Below are 22086 nucleotides of genomic sequence, written 5' to 3' on the forward strand. Positions count from 1 at the left end.
ATAAAGTATGCTCTAAAGCTGAGTCACTTTCATAAAAAGGATTTATCAGTAATTCGGAGTGTAAAAATACACTTCCTAATCAACCCATTGAATGTCCCAATAGCCTTACTGCTCCTTATGAGAGGCAGTATAAAACTGTCGGTAATCATTCATCTTGGTGACATTGATGAACATGATTCACAGAATCATTAGGTAATACACAAAAAAACAGTTCTAACAGGTAGTTTGGCATAATAATGAGAGCTTGTCTTTTGACTAGTGTCATAAAAGAGATGTTGCCGTACTCACTGAGATATCTTGCAGTTGGTTGTTGTGACGAAGCGTCCCGTGTAGTGGATATTGCACCTCACCACGTTGTTGGTGAAGTCGGACTCCAAGATAAGGTACTTGGGGTTGACCTGGAGCTGAGAGGCAGAGGAGGACACAAGAGGATACCACTACAGCTAGGCAGGTAGGAATAAAACAATAACAATAAGTTCCTCGGCGTACACATCACGGACAAACTGAATTGGTCCACCCACACAGACAGCGTTGTGAAGAAGGTGCAGCAGCGCCTCTTCAACCTCAAGAAGCTGAAGAAATTTGGCTTGTCACCAAAAGCACACACAAACTTCTACAGATGCACAATCGAGAGCATCCTGTCGGGCTGTATCACCGCCTGGTACGGCAACTGCTCCGCCCACAACCGTAAGGCTCTCCAGAGGGTAGTGAGGTCTGCACAACGCATCACCGGGGGCAAACAACCTGCCCTCCAGGACACCTACACCACCCGATGTCACAGGAAGGCCATAAAGATCATCAAGGACAACAACCACCCGAGCCACTGCCTGTTCTTACCGCTATCATCCAGAAGGCGACGTCAGTACAGGTGCATCAAAGCAGGGACCGAGAGACTGAAAAACAGCTTCTATCTCAAGGCCATCAGACTGTTAAACAGCCACCACTAACATTGAGTGGCTGCTGCCAACATTATGACTCGACTCCAGCCACTTTAATAATGGAAATTGATTGAAATTGATGTAAAAAATGTATCACTAGCCACTTTAAACAATGCCACTTAATATAATGTTTACATACATTACTCCTCTCATATGTTTATGTATATACTGTACTCTATATAATCTACTGCATCTTTATGTAATACATGTATCACTAGCCACTTTAAACTATGCCACTTTGTTTACATACCCTACATTACTCATCTCATATGTATATACTGTACTCAATACCATCTACTGCATCTAGCCTATGACGTTCTGTACCATCACTCATTCATATATCTTTATGTACATATTCTTTATCCCTTTACACTTGTGTATAAGGTAGTAGTTGTGGAATTGATAGGTTAGATTACTCGTTGGTTATTATTGCATTGTCGGAACTAGAAGCACAAGCATTTCGCTACACTCGCATTAACATCTGTTAACCATGTGTATGTGACAAATAAAAATAGATTTGATTTGATTTGGAATTCTGGGCAGAGACTGGTGGGAGAATCTTGATTTGAGATACTGTAAGTATAAATAAAACATTTGAAGTGCTGCTTAAATCATCTGTTGATATCAATGGAGAATTGATGAGGAACTAAGATAGCTTCATATGTGTGCTCTAGGCTCATTTATGTGCTCTCTGACACCTGGAGTTGCATGGCAAATGGTCCAGGAACAAAGGACAATGCCCAATGATTAGTCAGCCCTTCCCCTTCTGAGGGGCCAAGAATTTTGGCCCCTCAGAGGGGGAAGGGCTGACTAGTCCTTCGGCATTGTCCTTTGTTGTATCTCTGCTATCTCTATAGTATCCAAATATGGTTTCTATCTGAAACTTGTTCACTGAGGATAACTCTGATGCTATCTATATGTATGTATGATCTCTGTAGTTACTTGTGTCTGTATAGGGTGAACTCTGAATTACTATATGCAAAAATATTTGATGTTCCTCTCAGGAAGTCTGTCTTATTTACATTGGTCTCCTCCCATCAAGCTTTTAAGTGCTGTGACACCCTGTGTAGATTGGGCCTGGGAGTGTTTAGGTTACTGCCAACTTGGTATCATTTGATTGCTCATTGGTGGTTGGTTTTGGGTTGGACAGCTACACCTTCAGATGTTATAAATGGAATGAAATGCCTTTGATCTCTCTCTCATCCTGTATCCAGTCCATGCCCCAAAAATGGTCAAAGACTCCAGTCACCCAAGTCATAGAATGTTCTCTCTGCTACTGCACGGCAAGCAGGAACCGGAGCGCCAAGTCTAGGACCAAAAGGCTCCTTAACAGCTTCTACCCCCAGGCCATAAGACCGCTGAACAATTAAACAAATAGCCACCCGGACAATTTACATTGACCCCCCCACCTTTGTTTTTACACTGCTGCTACTCTCTGTTTATTATCTATGCGTAGACATGTTACATATTACCTCAACAATCCTGTACCCCCACACATTGACTCGGTACACCCTGTATATAGCCTCGTTATTGTTATATCATTTTCTTGTGTTATTTTTTAAATTCATTTTAAAAAAAAACTTTAGTTTATTTAAATATTTTCTTAACTCTATTTCTTGAGCTTCATTGTTGGTTGAGGGCTTGTAAGTAAGCATTTCATGGTAAGGTCTACACCTGTTGTATTCAGAGCATGTGACAAAGTACATTTGATTTAGAGGAAGGTTGTAGGATCCATTCCAATTTCTTAGGCTTCCAGGCCTCTGGACTAGTAAACACATTTGTTTTCATGCTTTGTCCTGTAAATTCATATTATAATCTACTGTATATACTTAGAATAATGCCTTGTAATGCTTGTTAATGCTTTGTATCTTAAGCTTTATGGCTTGTAGGTGAATCCATTCATTGTACAATGTTAATTAAATACCTACCTTTGATATAGACAATTCTCAGACAAATTTTTGCTAGTCAACGTCAACTCATTGCCTAATGCTTGCTTGTATATCTTTTAATTATCTTTACGGAGTCAGAGAAACATTTTAATAGGCTAATTGTTTAGTCTTCTTACGAGTCGCATGTGAGGTATTTATAATATCGTACATACTGTATATTGACATGTCAAATATTACTGTCCACTACATGCAACCCAAGTTAGGATTTGTCCCACATTGAAACACTTGAGGTCAACACAGACAGGCAGAGAGCAATGGGACTGAATGGCAGTCAAAACTAGTAGATCGGTATGAGCCACAGTCTAGGAAACAGTCTAGGAAACGTAATGTTTTATAGCTTTAGACAACTTTCCAAATGTAAAACTTTCCGATACATTTTTCCAGTAACCTTTTCCAATGGAATGTTGCCTTTGGAATGTCGCCTTCCTGGAAGATTACCAAGATTACCATCAGAACTTTCCTCTGCTCTTAGTCTCACCTTTAGTATGTAGTTCCCAGGTTGGATGTCTGTTATATCGATCCACTGGCAATCAATATCAGCGTTGTACGTATCGTAGCAGCCCGGACTCAGACCCTGGAGGAACATAGAGGAGAGTTATTCATGTTGAACTTCAACAGTCTATGCTTATAGCTCAGCACCAGAGAGACATGCCTCTGCACCATCTCTGACTCATAGAAAGACTGAGTGGGGTGGAAGAACTGTTAAACAAGAGACATGTTGTCGTTGCTCGCTGAAATCTCAGATGATGATATATTGTTGCAGTACCTAGTGCAAGACCATGACACCGACTTGCCGTCGGACAAATGAATGATGCCATGGCAAATGTATTGGCAAATCTACCTTAGTGAGATATGTGTTGGTGTATCTACCTGAGTGTGAGATGTACAGGCATAACGCTTCAGGTGACCAAAGTCACAGGTGGTGTCCTCCAGACAGAAGCTGGCCTTGTGTCCCTCAGCCACCTTCCTTCCTGTGGTGACCTCCAGCAGGTCATAGTGGCTGAACTCATCCATGCTGTGGTAGTGTCTGTGGGTAGACAGAAGGGCAAATAGGTGGCCGGTAGTGCAAAAAGAGGGGAGTAAACGTCCACTTTTACCTTATTAATCCTCTCTAGGGTACGTGGGACGGTAGCGTCCCACCTGGCCAACATCCGGTGAAATTGCAGAGCGCCAAATTCAAAACACAGTATTATAAATATTTAACTTTCATAAAATCACAAGTGCAATACATCAAAATAAAGTTTAACTTCTTGTTAATCCAGCCAAGGTGTGAGATTTCAAAAAGGCTTTACGGTGAAAGCAAATCATGCGATTATCTGAGGACAGCACTTCGCTTACAAATGCATGACAAATAATTTTCCAACCAGGCAGTTGCAACACGAAAGTCAGAAATAGCGATATAATATATGCCTTACCTTTGAAGATCTTCAAGATTGCTTCAATCACGTGGATTGGGATATGTTCCGCATTGCTTCAAACAACAACATTGACGAATACGCTGATTCGGTGAGGGAGTTTATTAGCAAGTGCATCGGCGCTGTTGTACCCACAGCAACTATTAAAACATTCCCAAACCAGAAACCGTGGATTGATGGCAGCATTCGCGCGAAACTGAAAGCGCTTTTAACCAGGGCAAGGTGACCGGAAACATGACCGAATACAAACAGTGTAGCTAGTCCCTCCGCAAGGCAATCAAACAAGCTAAGCGTCAGTATAGAGACAAAGTAGAGTCGCAATTCAACGGCTCAGACACTAGAGGTATGTGGCAGGATCTACAGCCAATCACGGATTACAAAAAGAAAACCAGCCCCGTCGCGGACCAGGACGTCTTGCTCCCAGACAGACTAAACAACTTATTTGCTCGCTTTGAAGACAATACAGTGCCACTGACACGGCCCGCTACCAAAACCTGCGGACTCCCCTTCACTGCAGCCGACGTAAGTAAAACATTTAAACGTGTTGACCCTCGCAAGGCTTGCAGGCCCAGACGGCATCCCCAGCCGTGTCCTTAGAGCATGCGCAGACCAGCTGGCTGGTGTGTTTATGGACATATTCAATCCAGCCTTATCCCAGTCTGCTGTTCCCACATGCTTCAAGAGGGCCACCATTGTTCCTGTTTCCAAGAAAGCTAAGGTAACTAAGCTAAACGACTAATGCCCCGTAGCACTCACTTCTGTCATCATGAAGTGCTTTGAGAGACTTGTCAAGGACCATATCACCTCCACCCTACCTGACACCCTAGACCCACTCCAATTTGCTTACTGCCCCAATAGGTCCACAGACAATGCAATCTCAACCACGCTGCACACTGCCCTAACCCATCTGGACAAGAGGAATACCTATGTGAGAATGCTGTTCATCGACTACAGCTCAGCGTTTAACACCATAGTACCCTCCAAACTAGTCATCAAGCTCAAGACCCTGGGTCTCGACCCCGCCCTGTGCAACTGGGTACTGGACTTCCTGACGGGCCGCCCCCAGGTGGTGAGGGTATGTAACAACATCTCCACCCTGCTGATCCTCAACACTGGGGCCCTACAAGGGTGCGTTCTGAGCCCTCTTCTGTACTCCCTGTTTACCCAAGACTGCCTCCAACTCAGTCATCAAGTTTGCAGACGACACTACAGTGGTAGGCTTGATTACCAACAACGACAAGATGGCCTACAGGGAGGAGGTGAGGGCCCTCGGAGTGTGGTGTTAGGAAAATAACCTCACACTCAACGTCAACAAAACAAAGGAGATGATCGTGGACTTCGGGAAACAGCAGAGGAGAGTAGTGGAGAGGGTAGTAAGTTTGAAGTTCCTCGGCATACACATCACGGACAAACTGAATTGGTCCACCCACACAGACAGCGTGGTGAAGAGGAACAGGCGGAAGAAATTTGGCTTGTCACCAAAAGCACTCACAAACTTTTACAGATGCACAATCGAGAGCATCCGGTCGGGCTGTATCACCGCCTGGTATGGCAACTTTTTATTTTATTTTACTTTTGTTTAACCAGGCAAGTCAGTTAAGAACAAATTCTTATTTTCAATGACGGCCTAGGAACAGTGGGTTAACTGCCTGTTCAGGGGCAGAACGACAGATTTGTACCTTGTCAGTTCGGGGATTTGAACTTGCAACCTTTCGGTTACTAGTCAAACACTCTAACCACTAGTACCCTGCCGCCCCAACTGCTCCACCCACAACCGTAAGGCTCTCTCCAGAGGGTAGTGAGGTCTGCACAACGCATCACCGGGGGCAAACTACCTGCCCTCCAGGACACCTACACCACCTGATGTCACAGGAAGGCCATAAAGATCATCAAGGACAGCAACCACCCGAGCCACTGCCTGTTCACCCCGCTATCATCCAGAAGGCGAGGTCAGTACAGGTGCATCAAAGCAGGGACCGAGAGACTGAAAAACAACTTCTATCTCAAGGACATCCGACTGTTAAACAGACACCACTAACATTGAGTGGCTGCTGCCAACATTATGACTCAACTCCAGCCACTTTAATAATGGAAAAATGGATGTAAAAAATGTATAACTAGCCACTTTAAACAATGCTACTTTATATAATGTTTACATACCCTACATTACTCATCTCATATGTATATACCGTACTCTATACCATCTACGGCATCTTGCCATCTTTATGTAATACATGTATAACTAGCCACTTTAAACAATGCTACTTTATATAATGTTTACATACCCTACATTACTCATCTCATATGTATATACAGTACTCAATACCATCTACTGCATCTAGCCTATGCCGTTTTGTACCATCACTCATTCATATATCTTTATGTACATATTCTTCATCCCTTTACACTTGTGTGTTTAAGGTCGTTGTTGTGAAAGTGTTAGGCTAGATTACTCGTTGGTTTATTACTGCATTGTCGGAACTAGAAGCACAAGCATTTCGCTACACTCGCATTAACATCTGCTAACCATGTGTATGTGACAAATAACATTTGATTTGATTTGATTTGTTGGCACTCCAAAAGGTCTCAGTTACATTACAAATGGTCCTTTTGTTTGATAAAGTCCTTCTTTAAATCCATAAAAACTCAGTTTAGCTGGCGCGCTTCAGTCAATAATCCACCCAGTTTCCCTCCATCAAAATGCATACAAAATAAATCCCAAACGTTACTAATAAACTTATCCAAACAAGTCAATCAATGTTTATAATCAAACCTTTGGTACCCTAATACGCAAATAAACAATCAAATTTAAGACAGAGAATAGTATGTTCATTACCGGAGATAAATTACAAAGTGTTTTCCTCCACGCGCTTGGAAACACTACAGCCAAAATGGGTCTTTAAAAAAAAAACTGCCTGAAACTCTTTCTCAAGATTGTTGACATCTAGTGGAAACCCTAGGAACCGCAATCAGGGAGGATTTCGCGATAATGAAAGTGCCAGCCATTGAAATCAGTGTTATGCTGAATTCTTTTTTTTGGTGGATGGTTTGTCCTCGGGTTTCGCCTGCCATTTCAGTTCTGTTATACTCACAGACATTATTTTAACAATTTTAGAAACTTTAGAGTGTTTTCTATCCAAATCTACATATATCTATATCTATATCTATATATATATATATATATATATATATATTTATAATATGCATATCCTAGCTTCTGGGCCTGAGTAGCAGGCAGTTTACTTTGGGCACGCTTTTCATCCAGACGTCAAAATACCGCTGCCTAGCCCAAAGAGGTTCAAATTAATTTGTGACAGGTAAAAAGCGTCTGTGTGTAGTGCAGGAGAGAGAGGAGGCATGGCACAGGGTGGTCAGCAGGGGAACAACGGAGAGTCTAATTTTAACATTTATAAATTCAGTTAATGACAGGTACAACAGCCAATATTTGCATAAAGTTTTGCATAAAGTATAATTACATGATAATCAGTAAACCAACACAAAGCAAACTGTTTACTGCAGGCCACCATCCAAAGTCTTTAAATTAGATGTGCTTGTTTATTTGAACAGCCCATTGCCCTCACCTGTCAACACTTCAACTCGGTGCAGCTTGACGAAGCATATCACAAAGTACCAAAGGAGACTAGAATGTAATTAATACCTACAACCATGCACTGATGAAGCAAGACATTAACAATCGATTGATGTATGAGGTCTCGTTAATTACTTTCTATCAATTTGGAAAGTTTTAATCACTACCGCACGATAAGTGAAGGATTGAGCATCTGTTTGTGTGTGTGTGTGAATGTGTTTACACAGCTTTGACTGTGTTGGAATGCTGCGTTTTGCCACTGCTAGCCTGGTTACCCATGAGAACAAATCATATCCTCAGAATGTGAAATGAGTTGCACCGCTCCGTGTCTCAGTGCACTGCTGGTGCTGGTCCATCTGAAATAATTTACTCTAATAGCCTTTTACCATCTTGTAGCTGGGATGTGGACCAATGCCAAGTGTCAGACAGTGACCTGAGAGGGCTGGCTGTTTACAGTTGCCCTCTGCAGACCAGCATGTTGTGAATATCCTTTCCATACTAACTGTTAACACTGTGTTACTCAGACAAATCCGACAGATACCGCTACACTGTAAGGTTGAGAATACAAGTGACATACATGGGGGATTCCTTTAAATATGCATTAGAAACAGTGTTGCACTGTGAATAAGAAGACATCCTCTGTCTTATTCAGTCTCCTGCTGTTTGGATTAAATGGCAGCATGGTAAATGTAAAACATATTGCATCTCGATTCCCAGATACAGTAATGGCCTCGTATTTCAGCCAAGTTAAATTTCCTATGAAAGACGTCATCTGAACTGTGAACACAGCGCCTAATGGCTGAAAAGCTGGAGTGCTTTGTCAACCTATTCATCTCACATGTACTTAAATGTATCCTAATCCTAATTATTGAAATTAATCACCTTTTCTTGCAATTTTTACCGAAAGTCACATTCCAGATTCCAGACACTAAGAATTTTGTCAGTGTTTGTTTTGGTGAATGTAGTGCAGGTGTGGTAATGCTGGAGCTGGTTCAGTTAGTAGGACTCAGACTGTATAAATAATAACCTAGTCTCCTTACCTCATGCTCCCTGTTTTAACATAGCTACAACTTTTTACTGGCGTAGTCATTAAAAATTGAACGGAGGGAAAGGCAGACGGGTACTTTCCACCAATGGAGGAGGTGACAAATGAAATAAGTCATTCTTTCCATAGCAGTTGAAGATGGTAAACAGCTCCTCTCAGGTGAGGAACAGTGTGTTTCCGCAGGCTAAAATCTACACGATGTGATTCTCTAAGGGGGAATCTGCACCGACTACACAGGGAATCTGTAAACACAGAGGAATTGAAAGGGCTGCACACTGAGTATCCTGAGAGGGCAGCTCTCTGCAAAACACCCTCTGTATGTGGTGTGTATGAGTGTGTTTGTGCGTGTGTGTGTGTGTGTGTTTGTATGTATGTGTCTATGGGCAGGGGTTTTGAGGCGAGTGTTCAGTGCAATGGGGGTTTCAAATATGGCCATAATTTCTTCCCACGACAGACGTTTATTTATAGATGGTAGCCTTGAGATTGTTATCTCTCTGTGAGAGTGGGACAGACAGGGAGACACTGGGCCTAGAGCTGTCTGGACTGGAGGGCCCTTTCCCTCGCCTTGGAATCCTGGATCTCCCCCTGTGACTATGTCAACTAAAGAGAATTAACTTTTGGAAGGACACATGGAGAAGGCTGGAATAAGACTGGCTTGTAATCCTAACAAGCAAACATTCCAATCCCACTTTGCACTTTATAACCATGAGTCATTTCCCAGTTGTGTTAAAATGAAATACAAAGACTTCCAGGAGGCCAGGCAGGAGAAGGGGGGAAATATTTAGTGGATGGTGTTTGCATTCCATATAGTGCAACCAGATTACAGGAATCGCAGAAATGTATCACATAACACCTGGGCAAACAGTAGCCACGACCTTTGACCTTAGAGGTAAGGGGTCACTGTATGCTTGTGCTGCATAGAGATAAAGAGAACAAAAGAGGACCAAAGATATCTGCATGTACAGTGCCTTCGGAAAGTATTCAGACCCCTTAAGTTTTTTCTTATTCTAAAATGTAAAAAAAAGAAAACTCAATAGCCCATAATGACAAAGTGAAAACATATTTTTAGAGATATTTTGCAAATGTAACCAAGATTCAACTTTTTGGCCTGAATGCCAAGCATCACGTCTGGAGTAAACCTGGCACCATCCCTATGGTGAGGCATGGTGGTGGCAACATCATGCTGTGCGTGTGTTTTTCAGTGGCAGGGACTGGGAGACTAGTCAGGATCGAGGCAAAGATGAATGGAGCAAAGTACAGCGAGATCGTTGATGAAAACCTGCTCCAAAGCGCTCAAAACCTCAGACTGGGGTGAAGGTTCACCTTCCAACAGGACAACAACCCTAAGCACACAGCCAAAACAACACAGGAGTGGCTTCGGGACAAGTCTCTGAATGCCCAGCCAGAGCCCAGCCTTGAACCCGATCGAACATCTCTAGGGAGACCTGAAAATAGCTGTGCAGCAACACTCCCCATCCAAGCTGACAGAGCTTGAAAGGATCTGCAGAGAACAATGGGAGAAACTCCCCAAATACAGGTGTGCCATGCTTGTAGTGGTATACCCAAGAAGACTCGAGGCTGTAATTGCTGCCAAAGGTGCTTCAACAAAGCACTGAGTAAAGGGTCTGAATACTTATGTAAATGTGATATCTGTTTTTTATTTTTAATAAATTAGAAGAAAAATAATAAATGAGAAATTTTAATAAATAAACATTTCTAAAAAACTGTTTTTGCTTTGTCATTATGTGGTATTGTGTGTAGATTGTGTGCAGATAGATGATCCTAAAATAAATGTTAGGATAATGCTGTAATGTAACAAAATGTGAAAAAAGTCAAGGGGTCTGATTACTTTCGGAAGGCACTGTACGTCATCCGGAATTTAACTGTGGAACATCTGTTGTACTGTTTGATCATTATTGACATTGTGTAAATGGATCATTGTGTAAATGGATCATTGTGTAAATGGATCATTGTGTAAATGGATCATTGTGTAAATGGATTATTGAGATGTACATCATTCTTAATAGAGAAATCTGAATCTATTTAAATTAAACCGAGTTCATACTATGTTTATCGCCATAAAACACTGATTCTAAGGTTTTAGCCTAAACTTTCTGTACCGTACAACATTTGCTCAATACACAAATTAACATATGGATGGATTAAGGGGGCACACTCTGACTACACATTGTATTACAATATTCCATTGGGGGGCAAAATATAGGACAGTAAAGTTGATTTGACAAAGAGTGTTCGTTTTCTCAAAACAAGCACACTTGTTACTGTGTTATTTTTATTTAGTTAAGTTAATAAGAACAAATTCTTATTTACAATGATGGCCTAACCCGGCCGATGCTGGGCCAATTGTGCACCACCCTATGGGACTCGCAATCCTGGCCAGATGTGATGCAGCCTGGATTTGAACCAGGTACTGCAGTGACGCCTCTTGCACTGAGATGCAGTGCCTTAGACCGCTGTGTCACTCGGGAGTCGAGGAGTTCTGTGCTGTTCCACTAACACACAATCATGTCATCATATAATACCAGGTCTATAATGCCAGGGCACAGATTGACAGGAACATTTATGGATTATATTCCCATTTACATTGGCCAATCAAATCAAGCTGTTGCATTGGCTAACTCCCGCCCTGGAAACCAATGTATAAACGAACAGTGATGTCAGCAGGCAACATTGCCAATCTGCTAACGGGCAGTCGACATTCCATAGAGCTGAGGACAGTAAGTACAGCCTGAAACTTGTTGCACAAACCCTTTGAACCCAGACATACTGTGACCAATAAAACCGTTGTGGAACGCAAGGTCATAGAGGAAGGGCAGGGCAGAGGGTGTCCAAACATATCAGTGATGTCATGACATACTGTATTAAGTAAAGCCATGATTTCACCAAAAAGATCAAACGTGAACGCACCGAACTCAGCTAACCAAACTAATAGAAAACGAATGAGCTAAACAGACAACTTTTAATGTCACGTGAAACAGCAAATCTGATTAACCCTGTAGAGCAAGGGTCTTACAGTTTTTAGTATAATAGCAAGGTTGTGTACAATGGCAACGGAGAGGATGGCTGCTGTTTTATGGGCTCTTAACCAATCGTGCTATTTTGTTTGTTTTTTCGCATTGTTTGCAACTTATTTTATACATAATGTTGCTGCTACTGTCTCTTATGACCGAAAAGAGCTTCTGGACATCAGAACAGCGATTACTCACCTCGAATTGGACAAATCATTTTTCTTTAATGAGTCGGAAGAGAGGGATTTACTTCAGACACCCGAACAGGCCCTCATCCCCGTCATTTGCATTAGAAAGAGACTGAGGTTTCGAGGAAGGAGATAGGGGTGTCTTGTGAGGCAACGAGTGGCTAATCTGCCTTTGCCATCGGTACCATTGGCCAACGTACAATTTCTGGATAATAAAATGGACAAACTAAAAGCACGTACTGTGTATCCTACCAACGGGACACTAAAAACTAATTCACCAACATGAATAGCATGAATAACTGACATGAATAGCTGGCGGGTTATACACTGTACCGGCAGGATAGAAAAGCAGCCTCTGGTAAGACAAGGGGTGGCACTCTATGAATAGTTGTAAACAACAGCTGGTGCACGATATCTAAGGAAGTCTCAAGGTTTTACTCGCCTGAGGTAGAGTATCTCATGATAAGCTGTAGTGGCTTCTACCTAGAGAGTTTTCATCTGTATTTTTCATAGCTGTCTACACAACACCACAGACCGATGCTGGCACTAAAACCGCACTCATTGAGCTGCATACTGCCATGAGAAAATAGGAAAATGCTCATCCAGAGGCTACGCTCCTAGTGGCCGGGGACTTTAATTCAGGGAAGCTTAAATCAGTTTGACCTCATTTCTATCAGCATGTTAAATGTGCAACCAGAGGGAAAAACATTCTAGACCAGCTTTATTCCACACAAAGAGAAACCCCAGAAACCCTAGACCCACTCCAATTTGCATACCGCCCTAACTGATCCACACTGCCCTTTCACACCTGGACAAAAGGAACACCTATGTGAGAATGCTATTCATTGACTACAGCTCAGCGTTCAACACCATAGTGCCCTCAAAGTTCTTCACTAAGCTAAGGACTGTGTGGTGCAAGGACATCAACCTCTCCCTCAACGTGATCAAGACAAAGGAGATGATTGTGGACTACAGGAAAAGGATGTCCAAGCACACCCCATTCTCATCGACGGGGCTGCAGTGGAGCAGGTTGAGAGCTTTAAGTTCCTTGACGTCCACATCACCAACAAACTATCATGGTCCAAGCACACCAAGACAGTCATGAAGAGGGCATGACAAAATATATTCCCCCTTAGGAGACTAAAAAGATTTGGCATGGGTCCTCAGATCCTCAAAAGGTTCAATAGCTGCACCATCGAGAGCATCCTGACGGGTTGCAATACTGCCTCGTATGGCAACTGCTCAGCCTCCGACCACAAGGCACTACAGAGTGTAGTGCGTACGGCCCAGTACATCACTGGGGACAAGCTTCCTGCCATCCAGGACCTCTATACCAGACGGTGTCAGAGGAAGGCCCTAAAAATTGTCAAAGACTCCAGACACCCTAGTTATAGACTGTTCTCTCTGCTACCGCACGGCAAGTGGTACCAGAGTGCCAAGTCTAGGTCCAAGATGCTTCTAAACAGCTTCTACCCCCAAGCCATAAAACTCCTGAACATCTAGTCAAATGTCTAACATATATTACCTCAAATACCTCGACTAACCGGTGCCCTCGCACACTGACTCTGTACCGGTACCCCCTTTATATAGCCTCGCTATTGTTATTTTACTGCTGCTCTCTAATTATTGATTATTTTTATTTTATTTTCGTTTTTTTTCTTAAAACTGCATTGTCGGGTAAGGGCTTGTAAGTAAGCATTTCCCTGTAAGGTCTACACCTGTTGTTTTTGGTGCATGTGAGAAATACAATTTGATTTGATTTGAGTATCATAAACCAATAGCATATAGGGGTTTGGTTACTCACTGATGGCAGCTGTGCCACTCCCAGGTGTGTCGGGGTCGGTTGGGCATGAAGTCAGCTGTCCCCTGGTTCTTAACCCTCTGTGGGAAGCGAAGCAGGACTCTGATGTCATAGTCTGTAGTCTCACCGCTGTAGGCAGTGCTGTGGGGAGACAAACACAAAGCATGGAATAGTAATGAGTGAAGGAAAGTACAGATGGCTACAGAAAACTAGTCTCCCAAGGGTTGTCCCGGTGAGTTTCTGATACCTCAGGCTCACAATGTCTTCCTGCAACTAGACAGAATTGAGCGGGCCTGGAAAAGCTACAGGGAAGGAATATGATAAATAAATAATACACATTACAGATTACTGTGATTAATCTCCATAGCCTACTGCACACCTTTTCAGTCTTGTAGCAAGGACACCTTTGTAGTGGACAGGTATACACTGTGCAGAGACGTCCAGTATGAACACATTTTAGAATTGTTTTAATAATAACCTGCATTCCAAAGTATCAGTAAAAATCTTTGCAATTCATCTTATGGCTGTTGTTGACATTGGTGTGTATAACACATTATACAAGGCCATCTGTCCATGACTGCTGATAACACAGACAGGATATGAGAGGGCTTTGAGGAATGGCTGTGCTTGAGATGGGAAGGAGTGCAAACAGAAGAGCCAGTGGGACAACAAAGTTCATCGCCATCATTTAAATGCTCTGCAGTCTGGGCAACTGTACCGTACCCATCTAACCCTGGGGCTAAAGTCAGAGGCCCATTATGTGTGCTGCGACTGCAGACCAAACCACTCAGAGAACCATTTACTGACATGCCAGGTCAGATAGACATGCTTTAGGCTGTGTTTACACAGGCAGCTCAAATCTGATCTTTTGCCCAATTATCGGCAAAAGATATGATCTGATTGGTCAAAAGACCAATTAGAGGTAACATATCCGAATTGTGTAATTGCAGCCTTAGTGACAGGCACCAGATTTGAGGTTATTGATGTTGCACTGTGAACTGGGTTCCAAACTCTATATACTGGAAATTAGATACGTTTACTAAGGAGGTAGATAAAACTGTCCGGTGCTGAGACATTAAATGAGAATATTCACAGATAGGCACATGGAATCTTTCAATCTGTTCTAACTGGAGGAGACTGATTGTTCATCAGCATACTGGCTTGCAAAAACCGGTGATAATCTTTCATGCCATTAAAGTGTGCAGAGTGACGACGAACAACATGTGTGCTCTCCTCTTCCAAAGCAAACACAGACACTTATTAAAACACTTAAAAGGTTTCAAATGGTCTCTTACCTTGCCAAGCATTTCTCCTCGGCAGCACAACGGAGAGAGTACATGTGAGCCCTCTGGATATACGTGGAGGCCTGCACATAGTTGGGATCAGGAACCAGGTCTGGCAAACCTAGAACAAGACACTTGGCTCAACACATAGTATCCTTCAACAGCAATTGATTCAATCATGTTAGTACCAGCACCTTGATGCCAATGTCAACTTTAACAGGTCTGCATCATCCCTTGACAGAATATAGAGTGTTGATGTGGTGCACCGACCAGTGAGGTCATTCCTCAAATAAAACAGCATAGCTTTACACCTTGTTCATCAGCTATATTTAATTCCCCTGCATCACGTTATTGTAAGGACTTTGATACAGATGCAGTACAAGGTCCTGCCTTAAATGACATGCAGCTTATAAATCCTTCATAAACACTGCAAATATTTGTTACAAATCATCTATAACCGTATGTCATGCTTTATCAATAGTTCATAAATGTGGCATAACTGTGTGACATAACCACCAATGTCAAATGTGACACAACCCACTGTGTCAAATATAACATAAACCTGCGCTTTATAAAGGGTGGTATAAGCACAGCTTAATAAAGGCCTTATAAATCATATTAAATTGAGGCTTCACAAAGCATTTATAACCCTTTCATGCACCTTAGTAGAGCATCGCAATGGCAGGCTATTGGGTTTGATTCCCAGGACCACCCATACGTAAACATTTATTCACGCATGACTGTAAATCGCTTTGGATTAAAGCGTCTGCTAAATGTTTTATATTAATTCACTAAAACATTTCTAGGATGGTCCAACGTCTTTCCGTCTTGGGTGCAGAGTCAATATTGGACCAGAACTCAACTTCCTCCAAAATGCTGTGCTGCAGAATGAAACACACTCTAATTTGCAGTCATGCACAGCAGAACACGTTGGTACGGCCTTTTTCACACTTTTGTAATAGAAAAACAACCACATTGGATTTTCTGTGTTCACAACAATGCTTAAACCACATTAGGGGATGATTTTTGAGGTCTGGAAAAAAATCTAAGAAACTAAGATTTTTGGGTGTTGTTCACCTTTATTTCAATGAGCATGCCCTGCACTGTTGTTTGGTTTGTGGGTTTTCTGTAGTGAAGTAAGCGCACATGTAATGTGATTTGGGAGCCAATGGAATTGGTTGAGTAAAAGGCCAGCAACACCGTATTATTCAGAGCCCCATGAAATTACACCATCTATACATTCTAGAGACCCTACTGAGTATTCCCAACAATACTAAGCCTATACTGTACGTATTCCATATACAGTGATTCGCATTGGGGACATTTATTTGACCTTGGAACATATTTTAAAACCCAAATTTAATGCAATGTCACTTAAATGTGAATCATTGTTAATGTTTAGACAATTATTGTTCATATATCATTAATGGTTATTGACACTTTTCTACTATTACGTTGGGCACATTTATTTTAAAAAATCAGAAATTCCGTGACACGGAAGTACTTTTTTAGTGTTGCTGATGAGACGCTGATCATGTGATGAGTTCAAATGCCCAAAACAAGTAAGTTAACCTTTATTTATTGTGATTTAAATGATATTGTAGTCGTTAAGTGTTGAGTTAGATTACATACTAGCTACCTCAATTGTTATTTAAAATAATATTGGTGACTTCACACGATTTGCTAGCTAGCCGAAATGTAGCTAGCTAGCAGGCTCAGCAAAATACAAATCCCCCTAGATACAGCCACGTCTCATAGTCATGCCATGATAGTAATATTACGAAGTGAATATAGTTTTCTTCCTTCCCATTTAGAGTTAATTAACATGAACATATTAGCATCTCCTGGCTTCCACGCATAGCATACAAGCCACTGACGCAGACCTTTAAAACATCTACATTTCAAAAGGTCAATAAATCCATATAAAAATAGTCTACACCATCACAATAAATCCGTTATTTATTTTAGACAAGTCTAAGGAAACATGATATGATGAAAATGTTGTCTATTTCAGAAAAACAGAATTGCATATTCTGAGCTCTCCTTATGTTAGGCCCTGATCTGGCTATGCCATATGGCTGTGGGCTACACTAGTTCCTCACTACATATTCGTCGCCAAACCCACTGGCTCCAGGTCATCTATAAGTCTTTGCTAGGTAAAGCCCCACCTTATCTCAGCTCACTGGTCACTATAGCAACACCCACCCATAGCACGTGCTCCAGCAGGTATATTGCACTGGTCATCCCCAAAGCCAACACTTCCTTTCCTTTCCTTCCAGTTCTACGCTGCCAATGACTGGAACTAATTGCAAAACTCTCTGAAGCTGGAGTCTTATATCTCCCTCTCTAACTTTAAGCATCAGCTGTCAGAGCAGCTTACCGTTCACTGTACCTGTACACAGTCAATCTGTAAATAGCACACCCAACTACCTCATCCCCATATTATTACTTACCCTCTTGCTCTTTTGCACCCCAGTATCTCTACTTGCACATCATCATCTGCACATCTATCACTCCAGTATTAATGCTAAATTGTAATTATTTTGCCTCTATGACCTATTTATTGCCTATCTCCCTACTCTTCTACATTTGCACACACTGTACATAGATTTGTATATTTTTCTTTTCTATTGTGTTATTGGCTGTACGTTTGTTTATGTGTAACTCTGTGTTGTTGTTTTTGTTGCTCTGCTTTGCTTTATCTTGGCCAGGTCGCAGTTGTAAATGAGAACTTGTTCTCAATTGGCCTAGCTGGTTAAATAAAGGTGAAATAAAAAAATAAAAAAATAAATTTACCAGACAAGATTTGCTTAGTATTCCATTGCATTATTTTATATTATTTTATAGTATGAAGAATAGTATGAATAATACAGTTGAACATAAAATAGAAAGGATATTTTCTCCAAATGATTTCTGAGGGAGTACATACATGCGGCTATTCTGTGTTGAGTGGTTAACAAATAAATTAGTCCTCCTATATGCTTAATTTAGTGTTAATTATGTAACTTTAGTTGTGATACAAACATTGGGCTACATGTTAGATTTTTTTTGTATTGTACCCCATTTTTTCCACCAATTTCAATCTTGTCTCATCACTGCAACTCCCCAACGGGCTCGGGAGGCGAAGGTCGAGTCATGCGTCCTCTGAAACATGACCTGCCAAACCACACATTCTAACACCCACCCACACCAATGTGTCGGAGAGAACACTGCTCAATTGACGACGAGGTCAGCCTGCAAGCGCACGACCCACACAAGGAGTCGCTAGAGCACAATGAGCCAAGTAAAGCCCCCCCCCGGCCAAATTCTCCCCTAACCCGGATGACACTGGGCCAATTGTGCACCGCCCTATGGGACTCCCATCACGGCCGGTTGTGATACAGCCTGGGATCGAACCTGGTTCTGTAGTGACACCTGTAGCGATGCAGTGCCTTAGACCGCTGCGCACCCCCAGGAGGCCTATATGTTTAGACTTTTAATTTCCCCTTAAAAAGATCCATGCCTTTTTCGGCCAGCGGCCATTGTGCCCTTGGGCTGAATATAATAATTAGAATTCCCATCACCCGGCTGCATGCTCTGAAGCACCTCTCACTTCCATGGCTGTCTCAGATATCTCAATTCTTATTAACCAATGCCCATCACGTGATCTGTTTCTTCCCCCAGGCATCTCAGCACCTGTAGGCTACAAGTGAAGACAGACACATTGGGGACGCAACTGCGCGTCCTTCTTATTGAATTCTGAGGCAAATTTTGAAAATATTGGAATAACTGTCCACATTTACTATTCGTCAGCCAACAAGATGAGTAGGCCTAACGAACAGCAAAGCACTAGCCTATGTCAATATTCTATCCCCATAGTATAAAAGTTGATCTATTCTATTGGTCAACTTGTCCTTTTGTGCGAGAAATCAAAATGTCAAACATCGTCTGGGACAGTTGTGGGATGCGATAGATCCCATAATAATACAACCACTCGCATCATAAAAAAAATAAATGAGGCTGATGCAACTGTGGTTTACTGTAGCTTAAAATGTTGATAAACTATTAGACTATTTTTACACATTATAAGCGCAGCAATGTAACATGGCAGTAGGCTATAGGTGTCGGACCAAGGTCGGACCAAGAGTTATATGTAGAGTTCCACATTATTTATTAAAGAAAGTGAAACTTAGAAAAACCAAAACAATAAAGAATAAACAATAGGTCCAAAATGTTATCAATTAGAGGGAAAAACACCATTCTCAAAAGTGACCGCAAATGCGATTATGCACGTCATTTTATTATAAAGGTGCATTTTTATGGTGATAATTATCTTCCCCAAACTTGAAACTCACACGCTGCCTATGTATGCCAGCTAGGCTATACGCCGGTTATAAAACAAATTAATGTGCTTAATTCTAAGAAGTTATTTGGTCACTTTAGTTGTGATTCAAACCTTATGATACAAAACATACAGTGGGGAGAACCAGTATTTGATACACTGCCGACCAGGTTTGCACACACTGCAGCAGGGATTTTGGTCCACTCCTCCATACAGACCTTCTCCAGATCCTTCAGGTTTCGGGGCTGTCGCTGGGCAATACGGACTTTCAGCTCCCTCCAAAGATTTTCTATTGGGTTCAGGTCTGGAGACTGGCTAGGCCACTCCAGGACCTTGAGATGCTTCTTACTGAGCCACTCCTTAGTTGCCCTGGCTGTGTGTTTTGGGTCGTTGTCAATCTGGATGACCCAGCCACGACCCATCTTCAATGCTCTTACTGAGGGAAGGAGGTTGTTGGCCAATATCTCGCGATACATGGCCCCATCCATCCTCCCCTCAATACGGTGCAGTCGTCCTGTCCCCTTTGCAGAAAAGCATCCCCAAAGAATTATGTTTCAACCTCCATGCTTCACGGTTGGGATAGCTGCTTGCCTATTGTCCTGTAGCCCATCCCAGCCTTGTGCAGGTCTACAATTTTAGCCCTGGTGTCCTTACACAGCTCTCTGGTCTTGGCCATTGTGGAGAGGTTGGAGTCTGTTTGATTGAGTGTGTGGACAGGTGTCTTTTATACAGGTAACGAGTTCAAACAGGTACAGTTAATACAGGTAATGAGTGGAGAACAGGAGGGCTTCTTAAAGAAAAACGAACAGGTCTGTGAGAGCCGGAATTCTTACTGGTTGGTAGGTGATCAAATACTTATGTCATGCAATAAAATGCAAATGAATAACTTAAAAATCATACAATGTGATTTTCTGGATTTTTGTTTTAGATTCCGTCTCTCACGGTTGAAGTGTACCTATGATAAAAAATTACAGACCTCTACATGCATCATCAGTGTATCAAATACTTGTTCTCCTCACTGTATAGGCCTATGGGCTAGGCTACATGGCGTGGGCAACTATGATTTTAGAGGTTAAATCAGTTTAACATTGCAGATAGATTGTGGCTTCCATCAATGTAATTGTCTGCATCATTTCCATTCCCCCACACATTTTTTGTAAATATACACCACCGTTCAAAAGTTTGGGGTCACTTAGAAATATCCTTTATTTTGAAAGAAAAGCACATTTTTGGTCCATTAAAATAACATCAAATTGATCAGAAGTACAGTGTAGACATTGTTAATGTTGTAAATGACTATTGTAGCTGAAAACGGCAGATTTTTTATGGAATATCTACATAGGCGTGCAGAGGCCCATTATCAGCAACCGTCACTCCTGTGTTCCAGTGGCACGTTGTGTTAGCTAATCCAAGTTCATCATTTTAAAAGGCTAATTGATCATTAGAAAACCCTTTTGCAATTATGTTAACACAGCTGAAAACTGTTGTTCTGATGAAAGAAACAATACAACTGGCCTTCTTTAGACTAGTTGAATATCTGGATCATCAGCATTTGTGGGTTCGATTACAGGCTCAAAATGTCCAGAAACAAAGAACTTTCTTCTGAAACTCGTCAGTCTATTCTTGTTCTGAGAAATGAATGCTATTCTATTAAAGAAATTGCCAAGAAACTGAAGATCTCAGACAACGCTGTGTACTACTCCCTTCACAGAATAATGCAAACTGGCCCTAACCAGAATAGAAAGAGAAGTGGGAGGCCCCGGTGCACACATGAGCAAGAGGACAAGTACATTAGAGTGTCTAGTTTGAGAAACAGATGCCTCACAAGTCCTCAACTGGTAGCCTCCATAAATAGTATCCGCAAAACACCAGTCTCAACGTCAACAGTGAAGAGGCGACTCTGGGATGCTGCCCTTCCTCTGTCCAGTGTCTTTGTTCTTTTGCCCATCTTAATTTTTTCTTTTTATAGTCTCCACTTTTATATGATGTAAAAAAACACGATTTCAAATGTTGCTACATAAGACTGAATCCAGGTGGTGTGTCACACATTCGACATAGTGGGTTATGTCACAGTTGATGTTGGTGATCATTTTATTTAGAGTTTATGAAGCCTTTAGAAGCTGAACGTCATTTAAAGAGGGACCTAAGATTTAGTGTAGATTTACGACCATAAGTTACATCTGGTAGCACATTCAGATAGATGGAAATAAGGGTCTTGTGGTCAGTAGTCAGGAATCACTAATTACAGTACATTTCAGATGATAATCTTAGCAGAATTAGTATCCATCCCTATAGGTCACTATAGATTCTGATCTTAGTGTACAGAAAAAAGCTAATCATGCCAATAAAAATAAAAATAAGTCTACATGAATGAGTCATTTATTCTTAAAAAAATTATTCCCTAGAACCTGAATGTGAAAGTGAAAACATGGTTGGTACACACAGGGAGAAATTATGCTAAGACGCTGGGGCTTTCCTAATATGATGTGATGTTTCATGACACTAATCCTAATATGAACCTGTCATTC

At 41.7% G+C, this 22086-nt stretch overlaps 1 protein-coding gene across 1 annotated transcript in view; it reads right to left on the reverse strand.

Moving 5' to 3' along the window:
- The window catches only part of LOC109886922 (lysyl oxidase homolog 1), a 31634-nt gene that overhangs the window by 4221 nt on the left and 5327 nt on the right, over window positions 1-22086 (reverse strand). Inside the window, exons 2-6 of the mRNA XM_031810305.1 lie at window positions 15250-15358; window positions 13958-14095; window positions 3758-3914; window positions 3366-3461; window positions 289-404 (exon numbers count right to left, since the gene is read on the reverse strand). Of these exons, the coding sequence (XP_031666165.1) occupies window positions 289-404; window positions 3366-3461; window positions 3758-3914; window positions 13958-14095; window positions 15250-15358 (616 nt within the window). The remainder of the gene's footprint in view (window positions 1-288; window positions 405-3365; window positions 3462-3757; window positions 3915-13957; window positions 14096-15249; window positions 15359-22086) is intronic.

The sequence above is a fragment of the Oncorhynchus kisutch genome, linkage group LG3, assembly GCF_002021735.2.
Source record: "Oncorhynchus kisutch isolate 150728-3 linkage group LG3, Okis_V2, whole genome shotgun sequence".
NCBI lineage: Eukaryota > Metazoa > Chordata > Actinopteri > Salmoniformes > Salmonidae > Oncorhynchus > Oncorhynchus kisutch.